Consider the following 26,503-nt stretch of genomic DNA (forward strand, 5'->3'; position numbering starts at 1 on the left):
TGACACCTGAAAGATTAACAGTGAAAACAAACAAGGGACTTGTGGTACATTGAAGGCTACCAGATTTATTGCAGCATAAGCTTTCTTGGGTTAAGAGTCCACTTTGCCAGATGCACGATGCATGCATCTGATCCTTAGTTGGCTGGTTTATATGTGTATGTGTGATTTTCCCCACCCAAGTTTTAAAAGTTATGAGGCCGTTAACCCCATGTCTCTGAAGAACACATTTCTAAAACCTGTCATACATTGGCCAGAAGAGGTCAGTCAAGGACTTATCATCAGTGTCTAGATTTTGGCATGAAGAATTGCCAGAAGGGTTGCCCTCTCATTTTGATGCAGCAAGTAGAGTAGGAGCACTCTTGTGCCACTTTTTACAGTCATGGCTTCTTCCAGAGAATCCTAGGAAGTGCAGTTCATTAAGAGTCCGGGGAACTGCAGCTCAGTGACAATGATCAGTTTCCAGGATTCAAATGTATGACATGGATGTGATACAACTTGGGGCACCTTAAAGACTAATACATTTATTATGATATAAACTTTCAGAACTATAAGCCATTGCATCAAGGATGTTGTCACTGCACTTTTCCCTCTGGCTCCCTTTAATCTTTAAAGGTAAAATGGTATCTATATAAAACATACTCAAGCATAATTTCAGAATTATTGAAGGAAAGCGGTTGCTGTTGTTAATTGAATTTATAGTTTGGTGTCCATGCACAAAGTTGGCATGAAGTATAACAACAGTAAAAACTCATGTAGACCAGATCAACAAGTCCTAAAGATGTTTCCAACCAACAGAATTTGAATACAAAAAACTACATCCCTCAGGTTGAGTAAAGACAAATGACTTAAGGCTGAAAAAACAAAATGAAATTGCAGAAGAGATTCCATATAGAAATTCAAATGCATGCACTAGTTCATTGGACGTGTATTATTGTTTAAATACAGTACTTAAAAGATCATATCACTCCATATATACCCAACTAATCACAGCACTTCACAGGAGAAAGCCTTCTGCAGATACCATTGCACCAGGATGTCCACTCTGTAGAAGTAGGAATCATGTTCTAAGTGTGGTGGTTCCTCCCCTTTGGAACTCCCTCCTGTTATGTATCAGACAGAAACCATCTCTGGTGTCATTTTGGTGAAGACATTTATTATTCAACAAGACTTTTAAGTGGATATTTTTATCCCAACCTGTATCTGTATTGGTTATGATTTTTTAAAAATGGAATTATTTTGATTGTTTAATTTGTAGTTTTTTATTATTTATCACTTTGAGATATTATATATTAAGTGATTTATAAATGCAATGGGATAAATACAAAAATAAATAAATACTGTACATTTAGTGTTGTTAGAGTACGTAACAGGAGATCTGTATTCAAATTCATGATTGGCCACAAAACTGACTGGATGAGCTTGTGTCAGTCAGCCCTTTTCAGCCTAAGCTACCTCGCAAGGTTGTTCTGTGGAACATGTTGGCAGCCTTAAGAGAAAAGTTCTTATCAACATAGTCATCCTAACTCACTCATCAGAGTGCCATATTAGCTGGACAACCCATAAAAATTTCTGCCTGACCTTTAGAACTAGAGTTTTGCATTCGTCACTAGCATCACACACACATAAATCTTTTTACAATTGACAACACATTCACCCCACCTAGAGTTTATAATAGTTAAGATAAACAAGCTGGGATTGATCAAACATACCAGATATATTCAGAATCATGAGCTCATTATGTCTTAGTGATTTTCAAGTAGTTTGTGGAGATGGGGGGAGTTTAGGAACCACCACTGCAGGTATAATCAATAATTGTGCCCAGTAGCAACTAATTTAGGCAGACGTGTGCACACTTACTGACTGATTTAATTTCTATCTGGCCTTTTGATTCTGATGGGCTACATTTAAACAGGGCGGTTCAACATGTTGCCCAAGGCCCACCTCAAGGCCTTTTGTGTCAGCCCATCGGAGCATTTGAGGAGGCATTGGTTTTGGGAAGGAGCCATAAGGGCTCTGACAGGGTTCTCAGGTCCTCCAGTCTCATTCCCAAAGCCTAGTTAGCGCTTTCCCAGCTTTAGGAAGAAGGTCGTAGGGCTCTAGAATTCTACCAGAGCCTCGCATCTCCTTTCTAAAATCTGGCACCTTACTTATCTGGCTTTGGGAAAGCAGCATGTGGGGTGGGGGACAAATTTTGACCTTGCTCCCTCCTCCTGTGCAACAAGGCGGTGTACAGGCCATGGGTTATGTGTTGAAGTACTATTGAAGCCCACTGGCTACACCACCCCCTGTAGCTACGGCTCTGCCTTGATGTTATTTTAAAATGAAAAGAATTAAATTCACAGCTTTTTAAAATAGTAGGCTTGGGTTTTTCAATAATAACACTACAAAAATATCACCTGTCATTTTTGCCATGGTTGTTGTAAAAGCCTTCCTACGTGCCTTTCTATTTTTATAGACTATCAGTGTGTACATTCCACTGACCGGAACACCACTGGGTGTTCAAGAATGCTGGGTCTGTTGCAATTCATCTTGAGACCTTTTTTTGTGAATGAACAGCATTTTGGAGCTGCTCCCCACGCTATGGAGAATGACTCAGTCATGAAAGAGGGAAGGGTAATGAGCCATAGTGACCACATTATCTCTTGTGTTGCAGAAGATAAAGCGAAGCAATAGAAAGAAAACTCTTCTCCAGAAATAGAGACAAAATGATGACAAAAGAAGCAGCTCTAAAACACCAGGGAGAGGAAAGCTTCCAGCAGAGAAGAGTTTCCTGGCAACTAATTGTTTTCCTTTGATTCACACAGCTGCCACTTGCGATTGTCTGCCCATGTCAAAGAGGCAATGGAAAGCTTGCTCTGAATTAACTTCAGAATTAATGTTCTTCAAAGATCGTAGCTGACTACTCATAAAATGATTCATTCTACAAAACACTTGACCAAGTATCAACAAAAAATGTACAGTATATGGAGAACTCTTTCCGCAGGAATTCACAGCCAAGGAACTTGGCAACAGATGATGCCAAAACTATTTTCAACAAAATATCTCACCAAAGAATCCAGAGTAAGCTTAGCACAGTCAAGGAATAAGAGGATACATCCGTTTGTGGGTCAGGAATTGGTTAAGTGGCAGGAAGCAGAGAGTAGGAATAAATTGACAAATTTGCTTATTGTGTGATTAAAAAAAACCCATAAAATACTTTGTTCTAAAAAGAAAAAAACCTCAATTGGCTGGATCTGTGGGCAGCTGCCCACTTTGGCAAGCCACTGAACTGCAAGTGGCACCTTCTCAGGAAAAGGCACTCTAGCCCCTGACTAACTGTACCTGCCCAAACTGGTCTTACTAAACTTTGGCATCCTTGATTGCTTTGGTTGGTAAGTTTTGGTGCATGTGCGGTTCTTGACTTGCTCTGGCCCCGACTACTGGCTTATTGTGCAGCTGATGGTTGCCCTCTCCTGGTTCATCCCCTCTGGCTGATGCCCATGGCCCACCTTTGACAGCTAGGCAGGTCCCACCACTGTTAGTGTTATCTTCAAAGGCCTTGGGGATGGTATTGTGGACATCCCCTTCGGATGCAAGCAAATCCTGGCCAACCCTTATCAGCACAAACACTTCAGAGATTTTTTTCTTGCACACACAGACATGGGGGGGGGGGGGTTCCTCCAGGTGACCTTTTTATTTTGCATTCATTTGCTTGCACAAGACCTACACACAGATTATTAGTCTATCTCTGGCCTTTATTGAGCATCTGTTCTGATTTGTTTCCAGGGAGTTATTGGACAAGGAGGCTTCCTCCTGATTTGCCCGTGGAGTGTTTATACGGCACCTCACCTCCTTGTTCCTCATTCATTCACCTACACTTTTCAGTGCCTTTCCTCATCACTTTCCAAGCTGTAAAACATCACTTTATATTTTAAAAAGTGGATTTTTTATGTCAGGGGGAGGGAGCACTGCCATTCACTCTAACTGTGCCTGCCTAAATATCCAGCACGTGCTTGATTCCCTCCTGCAAAATGCTGACAGTCTGGAGGCAACCTGGTTCTTCAGAATTCAGAAGGACACAAATAGTGTCGCTTGGGGGGTTGCGGAATCGGGTTCCTGGCTGGTGCTTCCCCAGAGTTTTGCATGGCAAATCGGCTGCTTGAATCTGCGTCACTTTCGGTAAAAACTCTCCTTAGCGCATCAGCTGAGGAGCCTCCCTCTGCCTGCTGTTAGGGAGAGGAAAGCTGCCGCTCCCTGCACACCCCGAGGTGTCTCTGTTGACTCTCCCAAAGGCTGGCTCAGCTGTCCTGATAGTGCCGTTGCTAAGAGCGGACTCCGCCTGGCTCCACAAATACACAGGAAATCCGAGGAGGCGGTCCCTCCCTCCCTCCACCCCGATCTCCCGTGGGCTTCCCCAGGTAGAGGTAGAGGAGGAGGAGCGACGGAAGGCGAGGGGATCGAGAGTGCAGACGGGATCCGGGCTCTCTCAGACAGACATTCATCGCCTGGACGGTGCGCAGCGCAGCGCCGGCGAGCCAGACTCCGCGAGCAAGGACGAGGTGGAAATTACTCCGGACTCTGCTGCTCTGGCTATGACGGACGCGTTGTTGCCCTCGGGGTGCCGGGCGGCGGACCAGAGGGGAGACTGCTACTTTCGAAAGGTAAGTCGAGGCAAAAGCATCGCGGCGACAGGTGGGTGGGTGGGTGGCAGGCGTCGCGCACCCCCCGGCTCTCCGTAGGCAAGGCTAGCGCAATTGAATCTGTCTGCCACCCCGATCTATACTTTGCGCCCTGAAGAGCCCTTCGCTCCGCCAGGAATTTGGAAAGGGAGGCGGTTACGCTGTTGCCTGTATGGTCAAAACTTTGATTTGGCTTTTTGAAGGGTGTTTTTTTCTCTTAGTAAAAGCTAAGCGTAACAGGTGTGGTGGGGAGTCTCAGAGGGTGGGGGGCTTGAATTGTGTGGTTGAATGTATTAGCTTATCTGCCTAGAGCAAGTTGATAATAGCAGTAGTTATCTTATGGAAACATAAATGACCGTGAGAGGGCAATTAGCAGTTGTTGAAATTGTTGAAGACATTGCTGCCTTCTGGAAGGAGCGTGCATAATCTTTAGAGTTGCTACCGTTTTCCCTAGCAGGGCTAGCTTGTCCATAATAGTGTCTCATAGCTGTCAACGTTTCCCTTTTTTTAAGGGAAATTTCCTTATTCCGAATAGGATTCCTCGTAAGAAAAGGGAAAAGTTGTCAGCTATGAGTGTCTGGACATAAAAAAAATTCAACAGGGACAGATGTCCCCAGCAGGGAACTGTTATGCTGGGAACAGCTGTTAGCTCTTATCAGAGGAAATACAGAGAGAAAAAGAGAGCACAGTCCTACATATGTTTACTCAAAAATAACTGCCGCAGTGTTCAGTGAGGCTTTATCACAAGTAAACATATATAGGATTGTAGCCACAAGTACATAGGCATAGCCAAGGGGGGACAGGGAAGGGCCCTGCCCCCCTAAATAAATAAAATTCAATAAAAATACATAGCAAACTGACGTTCTTCCCCACCCCCAACAAAAGGTCTGCCCCACCTAACAAAAATCCTGGCCACGCCCATACACAAGTAACTGCTAACATTTACCAAATGAAAAAATAATTTGTTTGTATCCAACCAAATCCTGCCTTCTATTTTTGTTAGCGCTTGTCTTTATGTGGAAGTTATTCACATTGAACTCAATAGTACCTACTCCCAGTTTTTATTGGTTGGGAAGTTTTTAATGTTTGATATTTTATTATGTTTTTATATGTGCTGGAAGCTGCCCAGAGTGGCTGGAAAACCTACCCAGATGGGCGGGGTATAAATAAATAAATTGTTAATTTTATTGCAATAATAATAATAATAATAAACTCCCAGTTTTTAAGTGTACATAGGATTGCAACTTTCACCTTCATAACGTATTTTTTTCTAATGCCTAGAGAGCCCATAGTTTTATATTTCAAAACTGTGTGAGAGAGAGACAAATCTATTGCCCTCAAAATTTCAGAAGGTAGCAACTCATTATAGAGTAGGATTTATTCAATCCTATTATAAAACAAGGAAGCTGTTATTATACCATCCAAATAGGTACAATTTGATAGTTTGCTGCAGTGTTAGGTATAATTTGGTACATTCCAGCGTTAGGTACATCTAAGTAAGAAAACAAGTAGTAAGCAACCTCTTTAATAGATTGGATGGCATGGTGTATTCCTCCCACTTTGGAGGCTGCTGCAATTATCAGAATCTGATGCAGAAGTGACCTCTGACCTTTGCTACTCTTGTACTTTTAGATGGGAATCACAGCCTCTTAAAAAAACCTAGCGTTGTCTCCACCACCACCTCACCACCCCTTGCGGAAAATAAACTTGGCAGGGATTTCCAGAAGCCAGCTCAGCTTAATTTTTTACTAAAGCGTGCGTGTCTGCAGTTTGCAGACCAAACCAAGTGGGTGGTTTAGGGAACTAAAGTAAAGGTTTCTTTAGTGCAAGCAGTTTTTTTTGTAATTAAGTATTGCAGCCTACATTTCTAGACTAGCCCTCATGCAGTGGGATCCACAAGCTGTTTCAGCAGGGGCACTTGGGCTTAAAGCTGAGCCCAGGAGATGCAACTGTAGGTCGGTGGTAGAGCACTAACTTTGCATACAGAGGCACACAGGTTTGATCCCTGGCGTCTCCCGTTAAACTGGTCAGGTTTGTTGTGTGTATGGGGGAAAGACCCTGGATGAAGAACTGCTGCCAGTCAGAAGAGATGATACTGGGAAAGGTGGACAAATTATTTGACCCTATAAAAGGTGGCTTCTTGTGTCCCAGTCTGGGAATGTTTGAAACTCCATGATGCAGCCTCCACCATGAGGCTAAGCAGGTCTGGGTCAGGTCTGGTCAATGCCAGGATGAGTTCCATGGAAGAAAGATGTGTTATAAATAAACAAAGTGGATCACAACTATAGCTTTGGTAAAACGGCTTGCAAACTTGATCACACCCCTTCCCCTCAAACATTCTTCTGACTCTGATGGGTTGTGAAGCTGGTCTGAAACTTGAGTTAACTTTAGCTAAAAACAGCTAATAAAGGGAACTGCTGGCCCCAGGCTTGTAAAGGGAAAGCTATTCAAAAGGAAACAGGATAAGGCATTTTAGATTAGGGCATTTTTCAGCCTGCTAAGAGCCTGACAATACAGCAGCTAGCCCCAGGTGAGTACTTAAAAGGTTTGTAAACCTCTCCCTGCATATCAGATTACCCAGGTTAAATTTAGGGCACTTCTGAAACTCTGGCAGCTCATTTTGTGAGCTCCCAACAGGTTTCATCAGGTGCCTCATCAGAAAGTTATGTAAGTGCTGCTATATGTGCATGACTGAACCCTCTGCCCTTTTACAATGATTCTATGTAACATACCATCAGACCTAATAATGTGTAGATAGGGAACAATTTCCATTTTAAATAGTGGTACAAACATCAGAATTCCTGCATAGAAAGCACTTCAGTCTAGGAAGATGTAGGTAAAGGTAAATGACCCCTGGATGGTTAAGTCCACTCAAAGGCGACTATGGGGTGGAACGCTCATCTCACTTCAGGCCGAGGGAGCAGCTTTCCAGGTCATGTGGCCAGCATGACTAAACCACTTCTGGTGCAACGGGACACCATGATGGAAACCAGAGCGCACGTAAACGCCGTTTACCTTCCTACCACCTATTTATCTACTTGCACTAGTGTGCTTTCAAACTGCTCGGATGGCAGAAGCTGGGACATTTCCCTGTAGGAAAATGTATCCGACCTCAGCCCTGGGCAGATGTTATTTTCTAGTAATTGGGGGAGGCAGAGTTCCGCCATCTTCACATATTCTATCTTCTATTTCTTCATGAGAGTTGTGGAACCTGGGGACAACATTTTAGCCACCATGTGCTGTATTGGAGCATTTAACTACAAAGACCCAAGTTCAAATCCCTGCTCAGCCACAGAGATTTGATGTGGGTTTTCTGGGAAACTTCGAATTTTAACATTTTCAATTTTCCCCTGATTTTTTTCATGCCCTACAGCAGGGGTGGGAACAGGATCCCATCTGTGGGCCAGATCCTTATCTTTCACACCCAGACATCTTTGAGGCCATCTGCCTGTCATTCACCTGACATGATAATCGTGGCTGACAACTGTCAAAGCTTAATGGCAGTGGTCATACCTGCCAGTCAGCTGAACCTCATTCAAAGCCTTGCTTTCGCCAATCAGCTGCATGCATAATCGTTAGCAAGGATCATGTTAAAAAATAATCTAGGCTGATTTGTTTGCATATCTCATTAGAATCATGTATATGACAACTGAAATGATGCAAATGGCAGAGGTGGTGTTCTTGCTTTGGACTGGGCAGAGTCTTTTCATATCCATCAGAAGCAATCCTGATATCTGAAAAAAACTTCCCCACCTGCCTCTTAAATCATGTGTAGTCATTTTATGTTGCACCAAATGGTCATAACAAAAATATTCGAGTTTCAGAATGGTAGCAATCAAATATAAAAATTGTCAGTAGAAACATTTGCATCAATAGAACATTAATAACTGTATCAGTCATTGCATAGGAGAAGTCTACAGTCAGTTGCGTATTGGGAAGGAAACTTTGGACAAAATTTAGCTATGGCTCATGCAGAGCTAATCACTGAACTGATGGTGTCCTTATTAGGGTCTTTGAAGGTGGTAAAAGTTAACAGAGGAGGTGAGCTTTAAAGAGTTATCCAGAAAAAAAGAAATATGTGCCCAATAAATGTTGAGATAATCTTAAAGGCAACAGTTGCATGTTCTCATATGGCCAAAAAAAAAAGTCATGCTTTTAAAAGTAACCTAGTTTTGTTTTTCTTATGTAGATATGGTTGAGTATGAGATAATTGGGAATTTCTCTTCAGGGGAGAAATTTAAAATCTATCTCACATGAACTTTCAAGCATTGGCAAATGTAGGCAAGAGGTGCCATTCACTGCAGCCCTGCGCCTGTTGGAGCAGATAGCTGAATGATTAATCACAGGGCATGACATGGCTGCATGGACAGTAGCTCCACTATGATGTGCAAACACACTCACCAGCAAGAAGCTGGAGCTGCTGACTTCCTTATTACTAAGTACGCAGCTATATATTTAGATGCAGGCAAGTGAGAAATTGACTCTGGAGAATGAGGGCTTTGAACATTTGTGACCAGTCTTCAACTTCACGTGGACAGTGCATGTGCCAGTGGGTGGGAAATGTTGAGTGCATTCCCCACATTTAGAAGAAAAAGAAAACCTGCACAAAGGAAAACAAGCTTTGGCTCAAATTCTGTTTGACTTTCTTATTTGCATTGCTCAGTTGAAACAGCTGGCAAGTGATCTTATTAACACTTTTCTTAGTGTGGATTCAATAATTAAGACACACTTTTTGATCACATTTAATTCTACCTTCATTTTTCCTGTGGCTTCTTTGCATTTGATTAAGTACTTGGGGAAGACTTTTAGAAATTTCACTTAAACCCTCTATAAAGGTATGTTAGAATAATACTTGTTTTCCTATAGTGTTCCTCTTTTGAGCTCTGGAGGAAGCAAAGACATGAGAAAAAGGAATTCTTTCCTGATTTTTTTAAAGTCACAATGTTCTTATAGAGCAGAGTATCAACCAGATACTGCTGGCACTACAATCTCACGTAAGAAAGAGACGGAGAGAGAAAGGTGCATAGTTCTACAAGTTATAAAGCAAAGATTTCTAAGTGAATTGTGTGTGACATATTCAGGGTGGGTGGCCTGCGACAAATCATTCACTGTTTTCTTTTTATTATCTGTGAAGCAGTAGTCCTAGTGACCTTTCTCACAGTGGAATTCAAGAAGAGCCATGTTGCATTGACCCCCCCCCCTCCCCGAGGCCTGTATACTCCAACATTTCTCTTTCCAACAGCAACCGGCCATATGTTTTTGGAAAGCCCATGAGCAGGACGTACCGTAACTGCACCCACTTCCCCTGCTTCACCCCTTCCCAGCATCTGACAGACACTTGCAGAGGGAAAGTCTACACCCATAGGCTTCCTTGGAAGCTGGACCCTGTGCAAATAAGCAACCAGCTTCCATGAAACCTTATAGAGAGATGTGCATTCATAGGCTTTCCTCCTTCTGGTATCCATGACCAATGCGTGGACATCAGAGGTGAGCCAAAGGAAGCCATGTGACTCAGAGGTGAGGTCAGCAGTGTGATCATCGTCCCTAGTAACTATGTCAGGACCCCTTCACGTGTACAATGTGTGGAGCGGTCTAAAATATTGAAGAGATCCAGGGAACAGGTGCTTTAGTGTAGGTTGAGCTGTTGCAGGTGGTGCAGAAGCCCAAACAGAAATGACCCAGCTTCATTTTAGGAATGTGTTTGTTTGCCTGCTTTTTGAAAATTTGAAAAGGAGAGAGAACTTTCTGTCCTTGCCCTTGTCAATGATTATACAGAAAGCGGAAGCTCTTAAATGGACCTCTATCTTTTTTTGAACATCCACCCATGCCTTTAAAGATGTAAATACAGGAAGTCTGGGCAGAAGGCTAATGTCAGCATACCTGCCAATTTTTATTTACAGAGTCTCATGGAGTTTTCACACTCTTTATCTAATGCAGGAACAGGTAACTTGTGGTTCTCTAGATATAATAATAATAAAATTTTATTTATATCCCGCCCTCCCTAGCCGAAGCCAGGCTCAGGGGGGCTAACAACAATAAAATAATACAACATTCTAAAATCATTTCATTATAAAATTAATTCAAATAAAATTGATGGCAACCATTGTGCTAGAGTTCTGTGAAGATTGCCAAAGGAGGGAGTCATGAATGGATTACAGTTCCCAGCATCCTTAGCTATTGGCTAGGCTAGCTGCTGGGGCTGCTGAGAGTTGGGAGTCGAACAGTAGCTTGAGAGCCACAGGTTCCTCATCCCTAATCTAATAGGATTCACAATTGGTTCCCCCCCCCCCTCTTTGCTTAAGGGCTCTCTGCTTGTCTAATTTTATGTCAATAGCGACATCCTGATAAAAGTGTGCATATGCAAACCATCTTACAGATTCCAAGATTTTCCCAGCCTTTCTGCCTGGGAACCTGGAGGTATTCCTGCATTGCCTCTGGTGATTGATTGAAAGGCTTTTAACAGGCCCCAGTCAAGCTACTTTACTAAAAGCTTGTGTTGGCAAGTTTGCCTCAGGCCTCTATGCTATGATCCACCTTCTGGCTGTCACAAATATGTATCAGATTTATGTAACTGTTATGTGCTGAGTACACACAGAAGGTGGTTATATATTAACTGCTGATTTTTAAATAGCCATTCAGCCCAATTCTACTTGTACACAGAGGTTCCCTATTATGTTCAGTGACACCATTCTGTGATAGGAATACATTGTCTTGCTGGCTCAGACTGAGGTCCATCTAATTCAGCATTCTTGTTTCAAACAATGGCCAGCAAGATGCCCTCTTGGGCCCAGGATATTTTGTTGCCTGAGGTGAAAGACTAGATGGCCCACCACCACCCCACATACAGAAGCTCCACAGAATGAACTGTAGAGTTGGAGGGTGCCCCGCAGGGCGTTAGCCCAACTGTATGCTTGATGTAGGAGCTCTATAGCTGGACCAACCATAGAGATGGCTGTCCAATCTCTGAAGACACCCAGGAAGGGAGAGTCCATTGCCTTGCTATGTAGCCATCCTATGGTTGAATGAACAGTCTGCTGCCTCCCATAAAATTGTTGGACCCTTCTGTTTTTTTAAAAGCCATCCAAGCTAGTGGCAATTGCCACATTTTGGGTTAGTGGAGTAGTATCACTCTGGTCGCATGAAGAATCAATTCCTTTCATCGGTTTCCTTGAATGACTGAAGTTTTCAACAGACATGGGAATGTAGAGGATACAAGCAAAGGGGTTAATGGAGCTCCTTGTTTGAGGAAACCTTTTTGTATTTGGGAATATTTGCTGTGTCAGTGTTTGTTTGCTCTGGAGGTAGGGCAGTAACACAGGGTGGAGCAGAATGCCTCACTTTAACCATTGAGGCACACCCAGATTCAACTCTGTTTCAACTTCTCTGTGCCATTAACATGCATCTCAGCTTATCAGTTGTCAGTTTATCATGACATCATTTGAAATATCTCATCTACTGGCAGCACTGAATACATTCAGTACTGTACCGCTTCCACTGAATAATCTGGCAATCAGAGCTTTGTTAATGATGTCACAACTGCAGCTTCCAATTTTGAAATCCAACACTGTCAGTGTTTAATGGAGAGTCTGTGTGGAAGTGTATGGGTATATCTGGCTTCTGTTTTGTGCAAGTACAAGGCAGTGGCGTAGCGTGGGTTGTCAGCACCCGGGGCAAGGCAAGTAATTTGCACCCCCTAACCCGTGGATTTGCGCCCCCTAACCCTAACCCCCAGATGTTGCGCCCGGTGCGGCCGCCCCCCCTGCACCCCCCACGCTACGCCACTGGTACAAGGTGTTACATCTTTTGCTTTTCCAGATTTGCTAGCAGCACTATCAATTATCACATTAGGCAGTTAAGAGTGGGATATTGCCTAAGCAGGGTCAGCTTATTGCTAACTTCTGAGAGCCCTGGCTATGAAGCAATCTGTACACTTGAGAAATAAATATGTGAATACTGGCGGTTTATGTCTCTCTCTCTCTCTCCAGGTGAAATCAGTTGCACTACAGCCAGACTCTTCCTTCCTGCCCCTGTTTGCAGAATAAGAATCTTAAGGGCAGCTTTTAAGTATTTTGGGCTGCTAGAATTCCAGTATATATCTATTCTTACAATAAACGTGGGATCTACATCAGGGGTGAGGAATCTGTGGCCCTCCAGGTATTGTTGGAAAGCCAGTGCCTCTTAGTGCCAAGCAGCCTGGCAAATGGTCATATATGGTTGTTGTTGTTCCGCAACATCTAGACTAGGCTATAGACACAGGGAGATCCTTACTCCGCCCAGATGCATCTAAGCCCAGTGCCACCTAGTGATTAAACTCTGATTACCCTTTCCTCTGAGGCATTGCGGGCAAGGTCACCAGGAAAGTTCTGGTGCCATCACAGTGATGGTGGCAAACTGCTTCCCCCACCCCCTTTTTCAGATAATGTTAAATAGTAAAGGTAAAGGGACCCCTGACCATTACGTCCAGTCGTGACCGACTCTGGGGTTGCGGCGCTCATCTCAGTCTATAGGCTGAGGGAGCCGGCGTTTGTCCGCAGACAGGTCTTGTGGCCAGCATGACTAAGCCGCTTCTGGCGAACTAGAGCAGCGCACGGAAACGCCGTTTACCTTCCCGCTGGAGTGGTACCTATTTATCTACTTGCACTTTGACATGCTTTTGAACGGCTAGGTTGGCAGGAGCAGGGACCGAGCAACGGGAGCTCACCCTGTCATGGGGATTCGAACTGCCAACCTTCTGATCAGCAAGTCCTAGGCTTTGTGGTTTAACCCACAGCACCACCTAGTAGTTTGCTGCTATTACAGAAAACTGGCACAGGTTCTAAGCAAGACCTGGAGTGCCCACATCACTACTTTGCTTTGCAGCTAGCAGACAGTTGAGCTGGGGTAGGCAGCAGTGGCATACGATGATTTGTTGCTGAATGGAGGGGGGGAACACAAGCCGCTGTGCCTCCCAGCCTGCTGCCTGAGCCATGTAGCTTCACATTGTTCATGGCAGGGCTGGCCCTGCTCACCCTGATCCTTTTTTGGCTAGAGATGTTGGGGATTCATTTAGGAAAGTGTGTGCTCTGCCAGTGAGCTGCGCTCCATTACCTAGGTTGAAATACATACAGCAGAGCTTGGATTAAATATTGCTTTTCTCCCTACAGGGCAAAGCCTGAGCATGTAAACTTGAGGTTTTTATTGGGTTGAGATTTCCCCCCTGGAAGGAGCACCTCAAGCAGGCCCACAGATTTTGCATTTCCACTCTCCCTTGTACTTGGTTTCAGAGAGCAAAGCTCATCAGTAACAAGAGATTAATTCACGGTGACATGTTGTTCAGGCAGTTTGGCAAACATGAAGCTTCCTAGAGATGATTATGCAAGTTTTTGGGCCAATTTGCATACATACTCCAACCGCCCCTATTGGTCAGGGACATGTCCCTGGGAAAACTCTGCTCCTGTTCCCCCCCCCCCCTTTAGGGACACATCTTATTGAGATTCGGTTAGTGTGAATTGTGACATTTGGCATGCTTCAGGTCTGTGGAAGTTAACATCTCTGTGTTGCATTCAACTGGCTAAGTCTGGATCCACCTCTTTGAATTAAGGGCATGTATGTATCTGTGTGTCTAATGTGTGCATACATACACATGTGAACTTTAAGGTTCCTGTGCTGGTGAAGCTCAGTTTGAACTGGCAGGCAACTAAATGACCAAACATCTTACTGGTTTTGAGAATAGTCCAGGGCATTCTGTTATACTTATAGAGTAAATAAATATAGACTTGAGATTTAGAATGGAAGAGCCATAGTTTCATGTGATGAGAATGAGCCACGATGAGCCCCTGGCTCATGTATTTCTCTTCTTTCCCACCTCCAGCCCAGCTGTGAAGAGGACTTTGAAACTTTTGCTTCTGCTTTAGGTTTAAATTAACCACAACTTGTTTTGTTGCCCATGCTATGTTTTTGCATTACATCCAAATATAGTAAATGCATAATTTGTAATTAGGCAGTAATCACTTGCAATTATGATGGAGGTGTTGCTGGCTTGCTCCTCTTTTCATATTTGCAGTGTTGGTGGGTGTGCTTTTCAGACTTCATCAACATCACAGAATGAATTAGTCCCATCAATGAATGAAGAACATCAGGTGATGCTTTTAGTCTCAGCGCCTACGATATATGTTTCTTCCAAGAGCCCCAGCATTTGCTGAAATTGGACTTCATGTAGAGGTTTAGAACACTGTGTTTCCTGGAGAAAAAACTGTTGCAGGATGTGTTGGTGATTAGGCAATTATTCTGTCATTGGGTTAAACAAAGACATGATTTAGACTTAAGACTTTGAATGCTGAACAAGTTATGGAGACAAGGTGCCTAAGCAACCCAACGGTCTTGTGAAAGAGTTATCCTAGGTACTCATCCAAGAAATTGCAACTTAAGCAACAATCCTGTGCAATGCTGATAGCCAGGTTATCCTAGCTCTAAGAAATGTCCATTTTTTTTCTGAAACACTATAGCTAATAGTATATCATGAGTGTTACTAATTTCAGCTAACTCCAGCTCTGTGGAAAGGAAGCAGACTCACCATGAGACAGGGTTGCCCATCCACTCTAGACAATATTATTTTTATGTAAATATTTATAAACTGCACTTTCATAAAAAATACAAGCATACAAAATGATAATAAAACACCAGTAACAACATAATACTAGCTGGCAAGAAGAAATCAACATTGCAAAGGCCTCCTTGAATAATAACATTTTTAGGAGACATCTAAAGGAAGGCAGAAATGATTCTTGCTGAACCTCTACCTGTTTCGGGAGTTCCAACAGGACTGTCCTCAGCCAATCTTTCTCGCAATATCTGCAATGTAGTGTCACTCTGAGGCTTTATGGGAAATTAAACTGTTTGTCTGATGCTGCCAGGTTAGACCCACAGTTGTAAGCCCATATGTGGGGCCTTGCTGGAGGACTTTTGCTATGGGTCCTCTCAAACTGTTCCAAACAAGGCCCCTAAAACTTGAAACAAGCATCAGATACCAGCCTTTTCTTGGTCTCGAGGCCTTGTTCCCATGACTGGGTTTGCTCTTAAACAAACCCTTTTAACTTTGTTCTGCAGTCATAATAATATTTGAACTTCTTATCCACCTGTAAGAGGATTTTGACCACAAAAATGAAAACACTTCTTTATCAATATAGCAGAAGTGGAATGCCTTCTGGTTTTCTTTGTGAGATTGCACCAGGAATGCAAGCAAGATGTTTCTTTTTAATCTAATCAATATTTTGTAATTGAACGTTGAAGGAAAACACACCCCGTACTGAAAGTTCTTATGAAGCTCTCATATACACAGCCATGTTTTCAACCATCTGGAAAGCCAGTAATGGAAAGAGATTTCAGATTTCTATTTGCTAGCATTTTGTTTTATTTAAATGGATTGTTGCTCATTGTTCTGAAAACTTTTGGGATGAAGGGTGGGATATAAATCTTAATAATATTAATACTAATGACCTGCTATTGATTGAACCTGCCCACCAACTGCCTTCCTCTTTCAATGTATTCTATTGCTAAAATGGGAGCGGTTGGCAGGGACTGGGGGCAGAGCCTTCTTTAGCATCACCCAAGAAAGAAATATCAGCAGACTTGTAGGAACCCCAAGGTTTGCAGAGATATGAAATAAATCTGTGGGGGGAAAAACTTCTAAGGGGGGGGAATAGAAACCCCAAACAGCTCAGTGAGGGCTGACTGTTGGAGGGTTTGGAAAAAGAAAGCCAGGAGGGGGAGATGATAGAATGGAGCATCCTGATCACAAGCGCCACACGCTGCAGCATTTTGTTGCAGGCTCCACTTGTTACTGGGTGAGGCATGCTTGGAGTCACAGAAGTATTTGTAGAATATTTATAAAGGACAGAAGCTATTGGCAAAGGCTGTAGAGAGATCTTGGCTTGGGTCAAAGATGCAACTCCCCTTTGCTTCCTCTTTAGTAAGAGGACTGGGAAACACTGTGTTGGATGACATATATGGTTTTTTTATTATTTAAAAAATGTGGAGATCAGGATTATCTGCTTAGGGAGGTGTCCATTCATTCTTTAGTTCTTTGCTCATCCACATTTGATAAATGATGTGTGCTTCTGTAATCCAGGGATGCAACCCTCTTGCGGAGACTGGACGGAGCAAACTGCAGAACCAAAGAGCAGTCCTCAACCAGCAGATACTGAAGGCGGTGAGGATGAGAGCTGGCGCTGAAAACCTCCTCCGGTATGTTCCCACGACTTCCCTCCTCCCTCTGCCCACAGCCCCAGAATGCAGCCTTTGTTCTATCCAACAGGAGCAGCCTCTGATTCCCAGCCAGCTGCCCAGTGACTCCCAACATCTCACGGAAGAAATTGTAGCTGGGAATAATCCTGCATGTAGACTCCATGTAGTATTTTTAGACTTTCATCTATAGGAAATCTGTCTGCTCTAAAAGCTCTCCCTTGCTTTTTTTTTAACGTGTTTTATTTTGTTTAAAAGAAATCACATTTATTTATGTACTGCCTTTCCATTTAAAACAACTCACTCAGTGTTTACTCCAAACTGCAAAACAGAAATAATGAAAAAGCAATCTTAAACAGATAAAATGTCAGCATTCCTAGATAATTTCATAACTATCTTTTGATGCCATAATAATTAATTGAATAAAAATGTTTTTTCAGCTGTAGGGAGCAGCTAGGATAGCTCAATACAAAATATGATTTCAATATTTCAAACAATTCATTTCATAAATATAATGGCTTCGGTTCTAAGATAAGGTAATTTAAGAAAGTTTGCGGAAGGAAAGTTTCTCATCCGTTCCTTCTTCATGCAACCTGACTGGAGGTTTGGTGGCCCTCATTTGCTGAGCAAAGTGGGATCAGGCACAGGGACCATCCCAAACAAAGTGGCACAGAAGTGAGGTGGGGAGACATTCCTTCCCCAAACCTTCTTAAGTTAACTTGGGATCCAAGCAGACATCTGAAAGCTGTGCATGTTGCTGTTTGCTAATGGTGTTTGTTAGCCTTGTTTGTTGCTTGTTACTCAGCAATTTCCAGATAACTTGCAGTACATTTTAATAACATAAGTATACATGAAATACATTATCATGTTGACACATTCATACAAAAACCTATGCAATTAATTTAAAATATGCAAAACAGTCCTTTCCCCGGACAACCTTGGAAAGCTTTGACTATGCACGAGCAGCAAAAGCAGCATTGTCATAGTCCATCAAAAGCCTGTAAAAAATGTAGCTATTAAAATGACTCCCTTTTATTAAAAGGGAGCTAGTTCAGAGTTTTGAAGCTGAAACCTCAAGCAAAAATATGAGCTAGTCCTGCATGGAGAAGGTGAGGAGTTTGCAGATTTTAGCTGGGCATATTAAGCCTAGATTTGGCTGTGTACATGCTATGCCTTTCAAGCACATTCAAAGCACATCCCCCCCCCAAAGAATTCTGGTCATTGTAGCTTACCCCTCACAGAGTTAAATTTGCAGCAACCCTTAACAAACTACAATGCCTGGAATTATTTGAGTGGTGAAATGTGCTTTAAAGTATGATGCGTGTGCAACCTTTGCTGCTAGCAACTCCTCTGATCCATGCTGTGTCCCTGCACAAAGCCCAGCCTGGCACCATTTTGAAAGAAGTAAACCTTTCACTAAGGCCCTGCCTTTAGAGAATGAAGCAGCTGCTTCAGGTGGGAGGGCAGGGACAGCACAGAGCTGTTCTTCCTGGGGGTCCCTGACCATTTCATCCTGATGGAGGGCTAAGCTGTTTGTGCTGTGTGGCTTGCCCTGTACTCTCTAAACTCTAGCCTGCTGCCCTCACATTCAGTGAAGGAGACAGTCCTGTCACCAGGGTTCAACAGCTGTTCTGGTAGAGTTGTGTGGGCGGCTACTATCTTGACCTTTTTACCTCAGGTAGCAAAATATATTGGGCAAACCCTAAGTGACAGCTTGAAAAGAAAAGTGAGGGATAAATTGTAAGTTCTCTTTGCCACTCACCAACACTTGGCGACCTGTCAATTGTATTTGTGGGTCTTGGCTACAGTGCTGTGGGTCAATGGAAACCATTGCCATTCAAAACCGCAGTGGAATTGTTAGGCAGGCCTATTGCTTTGTTTGTCTTCATCGGCTTAACAGTCCTAACAATAGTATCCGTGGCACGAATATTGTCTTGAAAGCCATTCCACATTCTTTTCGTTTGGCAGGGGGCCATATCAGTTCTGAAACCGGAGTTTTTTTCATGTCTGTTCTTAAGGGGGAAATCTCAGAAATGTAGAGAATGCCGGTGAGGCCCATTATACAATAAAGAGGCTGTCCTCAAAAGCGTTCTCAAAGGTGCAGCGCATAGTTAAACTATGTAACTAGCTCTCACGGGAGGCAATGATGGCCACCAGCCTAGATGGCTTTAAAAGAGGATTGGACACATTCATTGAGGGAGGTTAAGGCTATCAACAATGGCTAAACACTTCCTCCACAATAGGATGTAGCAATGCTTTTGAATACCAGCTGCAGGAAGCCGCAGGAGGGGAAAGTTCTCTTGTGTCCGAGTCCTTCTTCCCTTTGGGGTATCTGGTTGTCCTCTGTGAGAACAGGATGCTGGACTCTATGGGCCACTGGCCTGATCCAGCTGGCTCTTCTGGTGTTCTGACGTTCGGGTGTGCCTTTTTCTTCCTGGCAGGGCGACAACCAGCAACAAGGTGCGGGAGCAGGTGCTATTGGAACTCAGCTTCGTCAACTCAGACCTGCAGATCCTTAAGGAGGAGCTGGAAGGACTCAACATCTCTGTTGAGGTTTACCAGAACACAGAGTGAGTGGGGGAGGAGCTATTGTAGTATTGTTCCCCAGACAAGTATGCTACCTGTGAATGAAAAAACCACACACAAAAACAAATATTTGTCTGGGGGGGGGGGAATGCAGAGAACAAAGGTGCACAGGAGAGAGGCAAAAATATTCAGTTTGGTCTGGCTGTTGACTGAGGAGATTACAGCGGGTATTTACCTTCCTCCTTGGGAAAGGTATTAAAAGCAATTAATTCTGATCCCTAATCCTCAGAAATGCCTTCGAAGAGCTGGCTTGAATGGGGAGTGGCAGAGAAGGCCAGAACTAACTTCTCTTGGTATTAAACTGCACAAAGCCAGCAGGCAAAGTGGGGCGCTGATTTGCAGCGAAACATTTAAAGCCAGGCTTCGCTGTTCTTTCCCTTTTCATAGTTATTTGTCCCTCTCATTTAATAATTTCTTTCTCGCCGAAATAAATAAATAATCAATCCTCTCAGGGGTATACACTTTAATTCTCTTAAACTTCAAGCCCATTGTCAGCACTGTCACAAACATATATCCCAGCCTGCTTTTTAAAGACAATATACTGTAGCTCTGTTGTGCACCCCCCATGCTTTTGTTGCTGCTGTTGCTTTGCTTGATTGATCTTAACAGCCCACACTTTAGCATAGATTTAAGGGACATTTTGCAAAAGGTTGTGTGTGCTGCCAGTCAAAATTGAGAAGTTTATTATTTTTCCCACCATGAGGTTGGCATTTCAAAGGGTCACAATGAGAGATTGAATTCCACCCTGCATTCATCTTAGAGCTGGCAGGAACACAGGTGCCCATGGAAATTTGTGCACAAACATGGCAAACTTAATAAAGATGGATCAGAGGGGAATGCCTCAAATCAACAAGCAAAGGGTTTGTTTTAATGTCGTGGTTAATGCCAGGGATTTGGTTTTGATTTCATGTGGCTCCCCCCTCCCTTTCTTTTTTCTCTGAGAGTGGTATGCCTCTGAATAACAATGACTGGTTTTGTAACCTGTTCTGCATCAGGTTGTTTATTTGTACATCAGTGATGAGGAAAAAGAAGGCTGGGAGGAAGGGAGCCTTAAACTACTTTGGCGGACTTTGCATTTTTTTATGTGAAAATGCTGAGGGGTTGTATTTAAAAGAAGGCCTACCCTCTGTCATGGAGCCCTTCCCTATGCTAGAGTTGAACAACACATTTGTATTGTATTGTATTGTATTTGCAGCATTTATACTCCATACTTTAACCAAAAAGGCTGTTTGAGTGGCTTACAAAAAACAGTGTTAAGATGGTTCCTGTCCTCAGGTTCACAATCTAGAAAGCCATGGCACACATAAGAGCATGAGAGCCTGCTGGATCAGGCCAATGGCCCATCTAGTTCAGCATCATGTTCCCACGGGGACCAAACAGTTGCCTGTGGAAAACCAGCAAGCACGACCTGAGCACAAGAGCCCTCTCCCCTCCTGTGGGGGCATTCAGAAGCCTTGCTGCCTCTAACTCTTTGTGGCTACTATCCATGATGGAGGCAGAGCAATAGCCATCATGGATAGTAGCCACAAAGAGCCCTCTCCTCCATGAGGAAAGGGAGGCAGAAGAAGCAATCTCCAGTCAGTGGCTTTATCTCTTGATAAAGAGCAGCCCCCCCCAAGCTCTCTTCCCAGATCAGATTCAGAAGTGGAGCAGGTAACAAGGTCCAGACTTGGAGAATATGGCAGCTCCTGCCTCACAGTCCTTCTCTCAGGCAGAGCTGGCTTGATGGCAGTTGGAATCATCACAGAATGATGGAGTTGCCCTCCTCCCTTGTCAATGTCAGTGCTGGCTCTAGCTGGCTCTCCCTCCCTTGAAACGCTGCCCCCCCTACCCCCGCAATTGGATTCAGGAGCTGAGTTGGTGACAACAACAGAACTGGTGACACCCATACACCCATGGGTGTCCATAGAGACCTTACTTGGTGCCTGCCAGGTCCCTTTCCTTGCTGAAACTAGGCTTTGAAAGAAGTGTTCTGTTCACCATTAGAATAGGCTGAGTCGCATGTGTGCTTGGTGGCATGGAGTGGGTGGTGCCCACAGCAGTTCCCCCATTTTGTAAGTGTGGTCTCAGGCTTATAAAAGGTGGGGGACCCCTGAACCCGGAGGTCAACCTTAAGAGAAGTCGGCTTATGTCTGCCTATGAATGTCTGCCTATGTTTAACTCATTGCATGGCCTTGGGCAAGTCACTTCAACTTTCATCTCCACTTCCTCTTCTTTGAAATGGAAAGGATCACTGCCCACTGAAGCAGTTTGTTGGGAGGCTGAAGGAAGAGTTTACAAACCACTTTTTGGTTTGCTTGCTTTTTAAAAGATGCAATTGAGCCTATTGGGGTGTAGGTGTCAAACAAGCTAGTCTACACTTATGGGTACTATATAGAGGTTCACAGAACAACCACTTTCCTACATCAATTTGCGGTTTTTGAAAAGTTGGAGGAGGGGAAGTTTGATCTTAATCTTCTTCTCTTTTTTTTTTTAACACAGGGAGGCTTTTAGCATTCCTCTGATACCACTTGGCTTGAAAGAGACCAAAGAGGTTGACTTCGCAGTTCCTTTGAAGGTAGCGTTTCTACTAAGCAACTTTTAGTAGCAATATTTTACACCAGCAGGAAAAAGTATACACTGCAGATGTTGGGGTGATAAGACAAATTCAAATTCTCATTATGACTTAATTTGCTCTCCAGGGAAATGCTTAAAGAGAGATTTACAAGTCACAAAAGTTGGTTTAGGTTCACAATAAAAACCTTGATTCGACAGTGAATCTCAGGGTTTCATTGTTAAGAAAAATCTTGTAAATTTATCACTTCCACCTAGATTATTTCTAGCTCTTATGGTTACGAGAATTTTTTTTAAAAAAAGTTGCATATTTTAAATTCCAAGAGCAGATTACAAATATGGGCCAGGCATTACCTTGTCTTTTGAGAAAAACAATAATGTCTCATTCATGCTGTCATAACATTAAAATTGCACACTTCTTTGTGGTTTTTCTACTGTGCTAGTCCCACTGTGCCCAGAGATTGCGGTGGAGGCACTAGCGAAGAGCCATTTCTTTAGTAATATGGAGAGATGTTTTGCCCATAGGGGCCTTTCCTACCCTTATCAAATGTTACTGTTAATGCTGGATTTTCTCTCCTGCAGAAATGTGCAAGTCCACATGCATGAGCATTAATATACTACATAATGCACAGCCTGCCAGTCCCCAGACTGGGGAGGCTCATTTTACGCAGCTGATAACGGATTGTAGGCACTTGTGCTATTTGAAGATATATTTACGTGAAAGAACAAACCCCTTCCTTGGTTTTTAAAACAGCTCAAGACTGGCTGTTGCAGAGTAAATCAAAGCAGCATGAGGAACACGACTTGGGTCGATGGTCATATTCAGACAATCCTATTTTGCTTCATGAAGCTGAACTATAGAAAACCCTTTTGGCTGCACAATCAGCTCCATTGCATGATCTGACAAACCTAGATGTCATCCATGAACTATAGTTTGCCACTGGGTTATCCAATGTTATTTGCACAATACTAACTTGGGTCCCACCTGCCAACCTAGCAGTTCGAAAGCACCTCCGGGTGCAAGTAGATAAATAGGGACCGCTTACCAGCGGGAAGGTAAACGGCGTTTCCGTGTGCGGCTCTGGCTCGCCAGAGCAGCGATGTCACGCTGGCCACGTGACCCGGAAGTGTCTCCGGACAGCGCTGGCCCCTGGCCTGTTAAGTGAGATGGGCGCACAACCCCAGAGTCTGTCAAGACTGGCCCGTACGGGCAGGGGTACCTTTACCTTTACCTTTAACTTGGGTCCATTAATTGCAATGGGTTGCTATCAATGTAGCATTAAGCAAATTGTTCCATTAGTGAAAGGACTTCTCCATGCACAATGGAGCAATTTACCCCTCTCTTTCCCCTGTATGTCCTCTGTAAATCTGTTCTGGGGCTTCCCACAACTCTCTGGAGCAGATCGGAGGATGGTGGAAGGCACACACAGGGAGAGGACTCTCATTGTGCTAGTGCCCAGTGGGTTTACTTTAAGTAGAACTTCATTGGTTACAACCCATTGTGTCCAAAATTGTAGTTAACAGCTTTGGGATGAGCCAGGGTGCTAAGCTTTGGTTTAAAGTAGCATTAATATCCTGACTTGTTTCAAAGCCCTTAATTTGTTGGTTTGGGTGACATTTAATGGAAGACTTCTTGGCAGAAGCCTGTTTGCCAGGATCATGCAAAGGTAGGAATGAAGGGACTGCTGGTGCTGAAATCTAAATGCAGCCACTATGAGGTTGGGGTGAGGGCAGTGAGTGTAACATGTTGGAGGCCATTGGTAGCCCTGCAGTGTAATAACCTAGATAAGGGCCCCAGAGTTCTGAGCTGACCAAGGTTGGTTTGTTGGCCTGTAGTTTTTAGCAAGTGGTAGACAGGTTTTACTGGCTTTACTGCAAGATCGTTGTGAGGTTTTATGGTTCTCTTTCCTAGACTGATCTCCTGATCTGCTTTTATGTGTGTGTATTGCCTTGCTCCACTGAATTGGTGGTATAAAAATTCCCTGTCTGCCCAAAGTAATTCCCACATGCCTTCTTATGAGCCAATCTCACACAAGACTGAAGAGCTCTGGTTTTAAATCTTCTTGGTACGAGTGAAACACCAAAGAAATCTCCAAAGAAATCTGAATGGAGAGCAGGCTTTGGCTCAGGCAGGCAGTTGTGACTTTTAATAGACTTTATTTCAAGTGCTTTTGCTGCTTCTGTGCAGTAAATGAATCACGTAAACAACCCCCCTTTTGAAACAGGAAAGAGAGACAGAGAAGGACAGAGAAAGATTTATCAAGATTCTGTCTGGGGCACTAGGGAGCTGGGCAAATATTTACACCATGAATGAAATCAGGTTCTCTGCCCCTCTCCATGGCTGTTCTCTCTCCCTTCAAATGAACCCACCCTCCCACAATGCTGTGCACATCTAGGTTTATTCTGCTAATTTACCCCCTGCCCCCTTTCATTTTAAAATGCATAGTCCATTCTCAATAGTATTCTTGTGCCCTGAAAGGGATTATGAAACAGATGTGTGTGCAGGAAACCCTGTCTTTGCCAGAGGCAAAGAAATGTCGGAATTAGGCAACAGACTGATCTTCCCAGCAAACATTTCTAAGGTTTGAAGTTGAGTTTGCTCCCTTTTAACCTGGCTGGTTGTGAATAGTCAGCCTTTTAATCCCAGAGGAGCAAAGTGGACGTGAAGCAATTTCTAGATCAGAAAAAGGGCCACCCATCCTTTTCCTTACAGTGACCAGCCACATGCATCTGGAAAGCCAACAAGCAGGTCATCAAGGTCAAAACGCAGTCCTGATGTTGCTCCTCCGCAACTGCTGTTCAAGGGTAGACTGCTTTTAAATGTGAAGGTTCTATACTGGAGAGGGGAACCGGATTTGTATGTGCCCCCTCATTCCATTCAGTTTGATCATTCCTGTGTTCAGGCAAAGCTAGCAGACATCATCATGCCTTGTGGCTTTCAGTTCTGCTAATTAATTTTTTTTAAAATAAATTTTTATTCATATTGCACATATATACAGGAAAAACATAAACTAAAAATCCACCACATACCTTAGTTCTGCTAATTAATTTTATGCTGTTGATTTTGCTGGATGACTCAAAATTCTAGTGTGACAGAAGAGAGAGAGAAATTTTCGGTCCACTTCCTCCACCCCAGGTGTGCATACGGTCTCGTCGCATACTTCACATACTTCTAATTGTTGTTGACAAATACAAAATTGGAAACTGGCTCATCTTTTGCATAGTGGTGGTCATAGCCTTTAAGCAGCAATTTCAATTTTCAGTGTGTGTGTGTGTGTGTGTGTGTGTGTGTGTGTGTGTGTGTGACATGAGCTTCTCTGGGTGTTTTGTCTCTTAGAATGTGCTGTGGGGATGAAGGTTGTCTTTACTAAGAGATGCTAAACAAATCTCATTCAATGGCCAAGCTTCAGTGTTGTAAACCAGCCCTCAAGGCTTGGAGCTTTTCTAAAAATTAAGTGAGGATTTAGGCTTCATGCAGAGTCAAGGACTCTACTTGCTTAAGGTTAGTTCCTTTTTGGCAAATGCACATGTCAGTTCAGGGCTACATGATCAGGTGAGCTCTTCATTACTTATTGATAGCATTGTCAAAGTTTTTTAAAATACTTGCGCAGCCATGGTGAAGAAATTCAGGATTTGAACTGTACCATGTCTCCTTTATCATTTCCAGGACTTTATTCTGGAACACTACAGTGAAGAAGGTTCTGAATACGAAAATGAAATTGCTGATCTTATGGACTTAAGACAAGTAAGTTAAGTCTATTTAGAAAATGGACTTGGATTTTAGGTGTGTTTTTTTAAAAAAACAAAACTTTAAAAAAATGATTTAGATGCAAGACTGGCCCTAGGCATCTCCCCAGAAACATTGGCCACATAGGAACTTGAACTAGACCCTCCCCCCAAAAACCATGTACCTGTATAAAGTATGGACATAGTAGCTGTAATTCCTGCATTGCAGGGGCTGGACTAGATGATCCTTGGGGTCCCTTCCACCTCTATGGTTCTCTAGATGCCGGGAGAAATGAGCTCACTCCAAAAAAAGTAATTGCCATATTTTAGGTGTTTGCCTGCTATCCATTAGTTTATTACTAGTGAATAATTGGAATTTGGATACACCCACTGGCTGGATCTTGTGTTCATTTGTACACTGCCTAACAGTGTAGCCATGTTTTGTTTTCATTTGCCTTCACTTTGACCTCACTTTTGTAAGTGTACTCCCAATCATTTAAGAAGCCACTTTGGGCATGACAAAGTGAGCTGCGGCCTATGAAAATGTGTTCAGAATATTAGAAGACGGGAAGATTCCCACCACCTGGAAACAGGCGCACATAGTAGTAATCCCAAAACAAGGACGAAACAAAGAGTTTATAACCAATTATAGACCAATATCATTACTAAACAATGATTACAAGATCTATGCACAAATATTGGCAACAAGATTAAAGACAGTTTTGCAGGATTGTATAAATAAAGAGCAGGCAGGGTTCTTG

The 26,503-nt window shown here is 43.3% G+C and overlaps 1 protein-coding gene across 1 annotated transcript in view; it reads left to right on the forward strand.

Annotated features, from left to right (window-relative positions):
• Positions 1–4,222: 4,222 nt before the first annotated feature.
• Positions 4,223–26,503, forward strand: part of RHPN2 (rhophilin Rho GTPase binding protein 2) — a 42,517-nt gene continuing 20,236 nt past the window's right edge. The window contains exons 1-5 of the mRNA XM_083753102.1: positions 4,223–4,640; positions 16,765–16,880; positions 19,319–19,447; positions 21,945–22,020; positions 25,684–25,761. Coding sequence (XP_083609228.1) covers positions 4,572–4,640; positions 16,765–16,880; positions 19,319–19,447; positions 21,945–22,020; positions 25,684–25,761 — 468 coding nt within the window. The 5' untranslated portion in view covers positions 4,223–4,571. The remainder of the gene's footprint in view (positions 4,641–16,764; positions 16,881–19,318; positions 19,448–21,944; positions 22,021–25,683; positions 25,762–26,503) is intronic.

This window comes from Podarcis gaigeae, assembly GCF_964106915.1.
Source record: "Podarcis gaigeae genome assembly, chromosome: 8".
NCBI lineage: Eukaryota > Metazoa > Chordata > Lepidosauria > Squamata > Lacertidae > Podarcis > Podarcis gaigeae.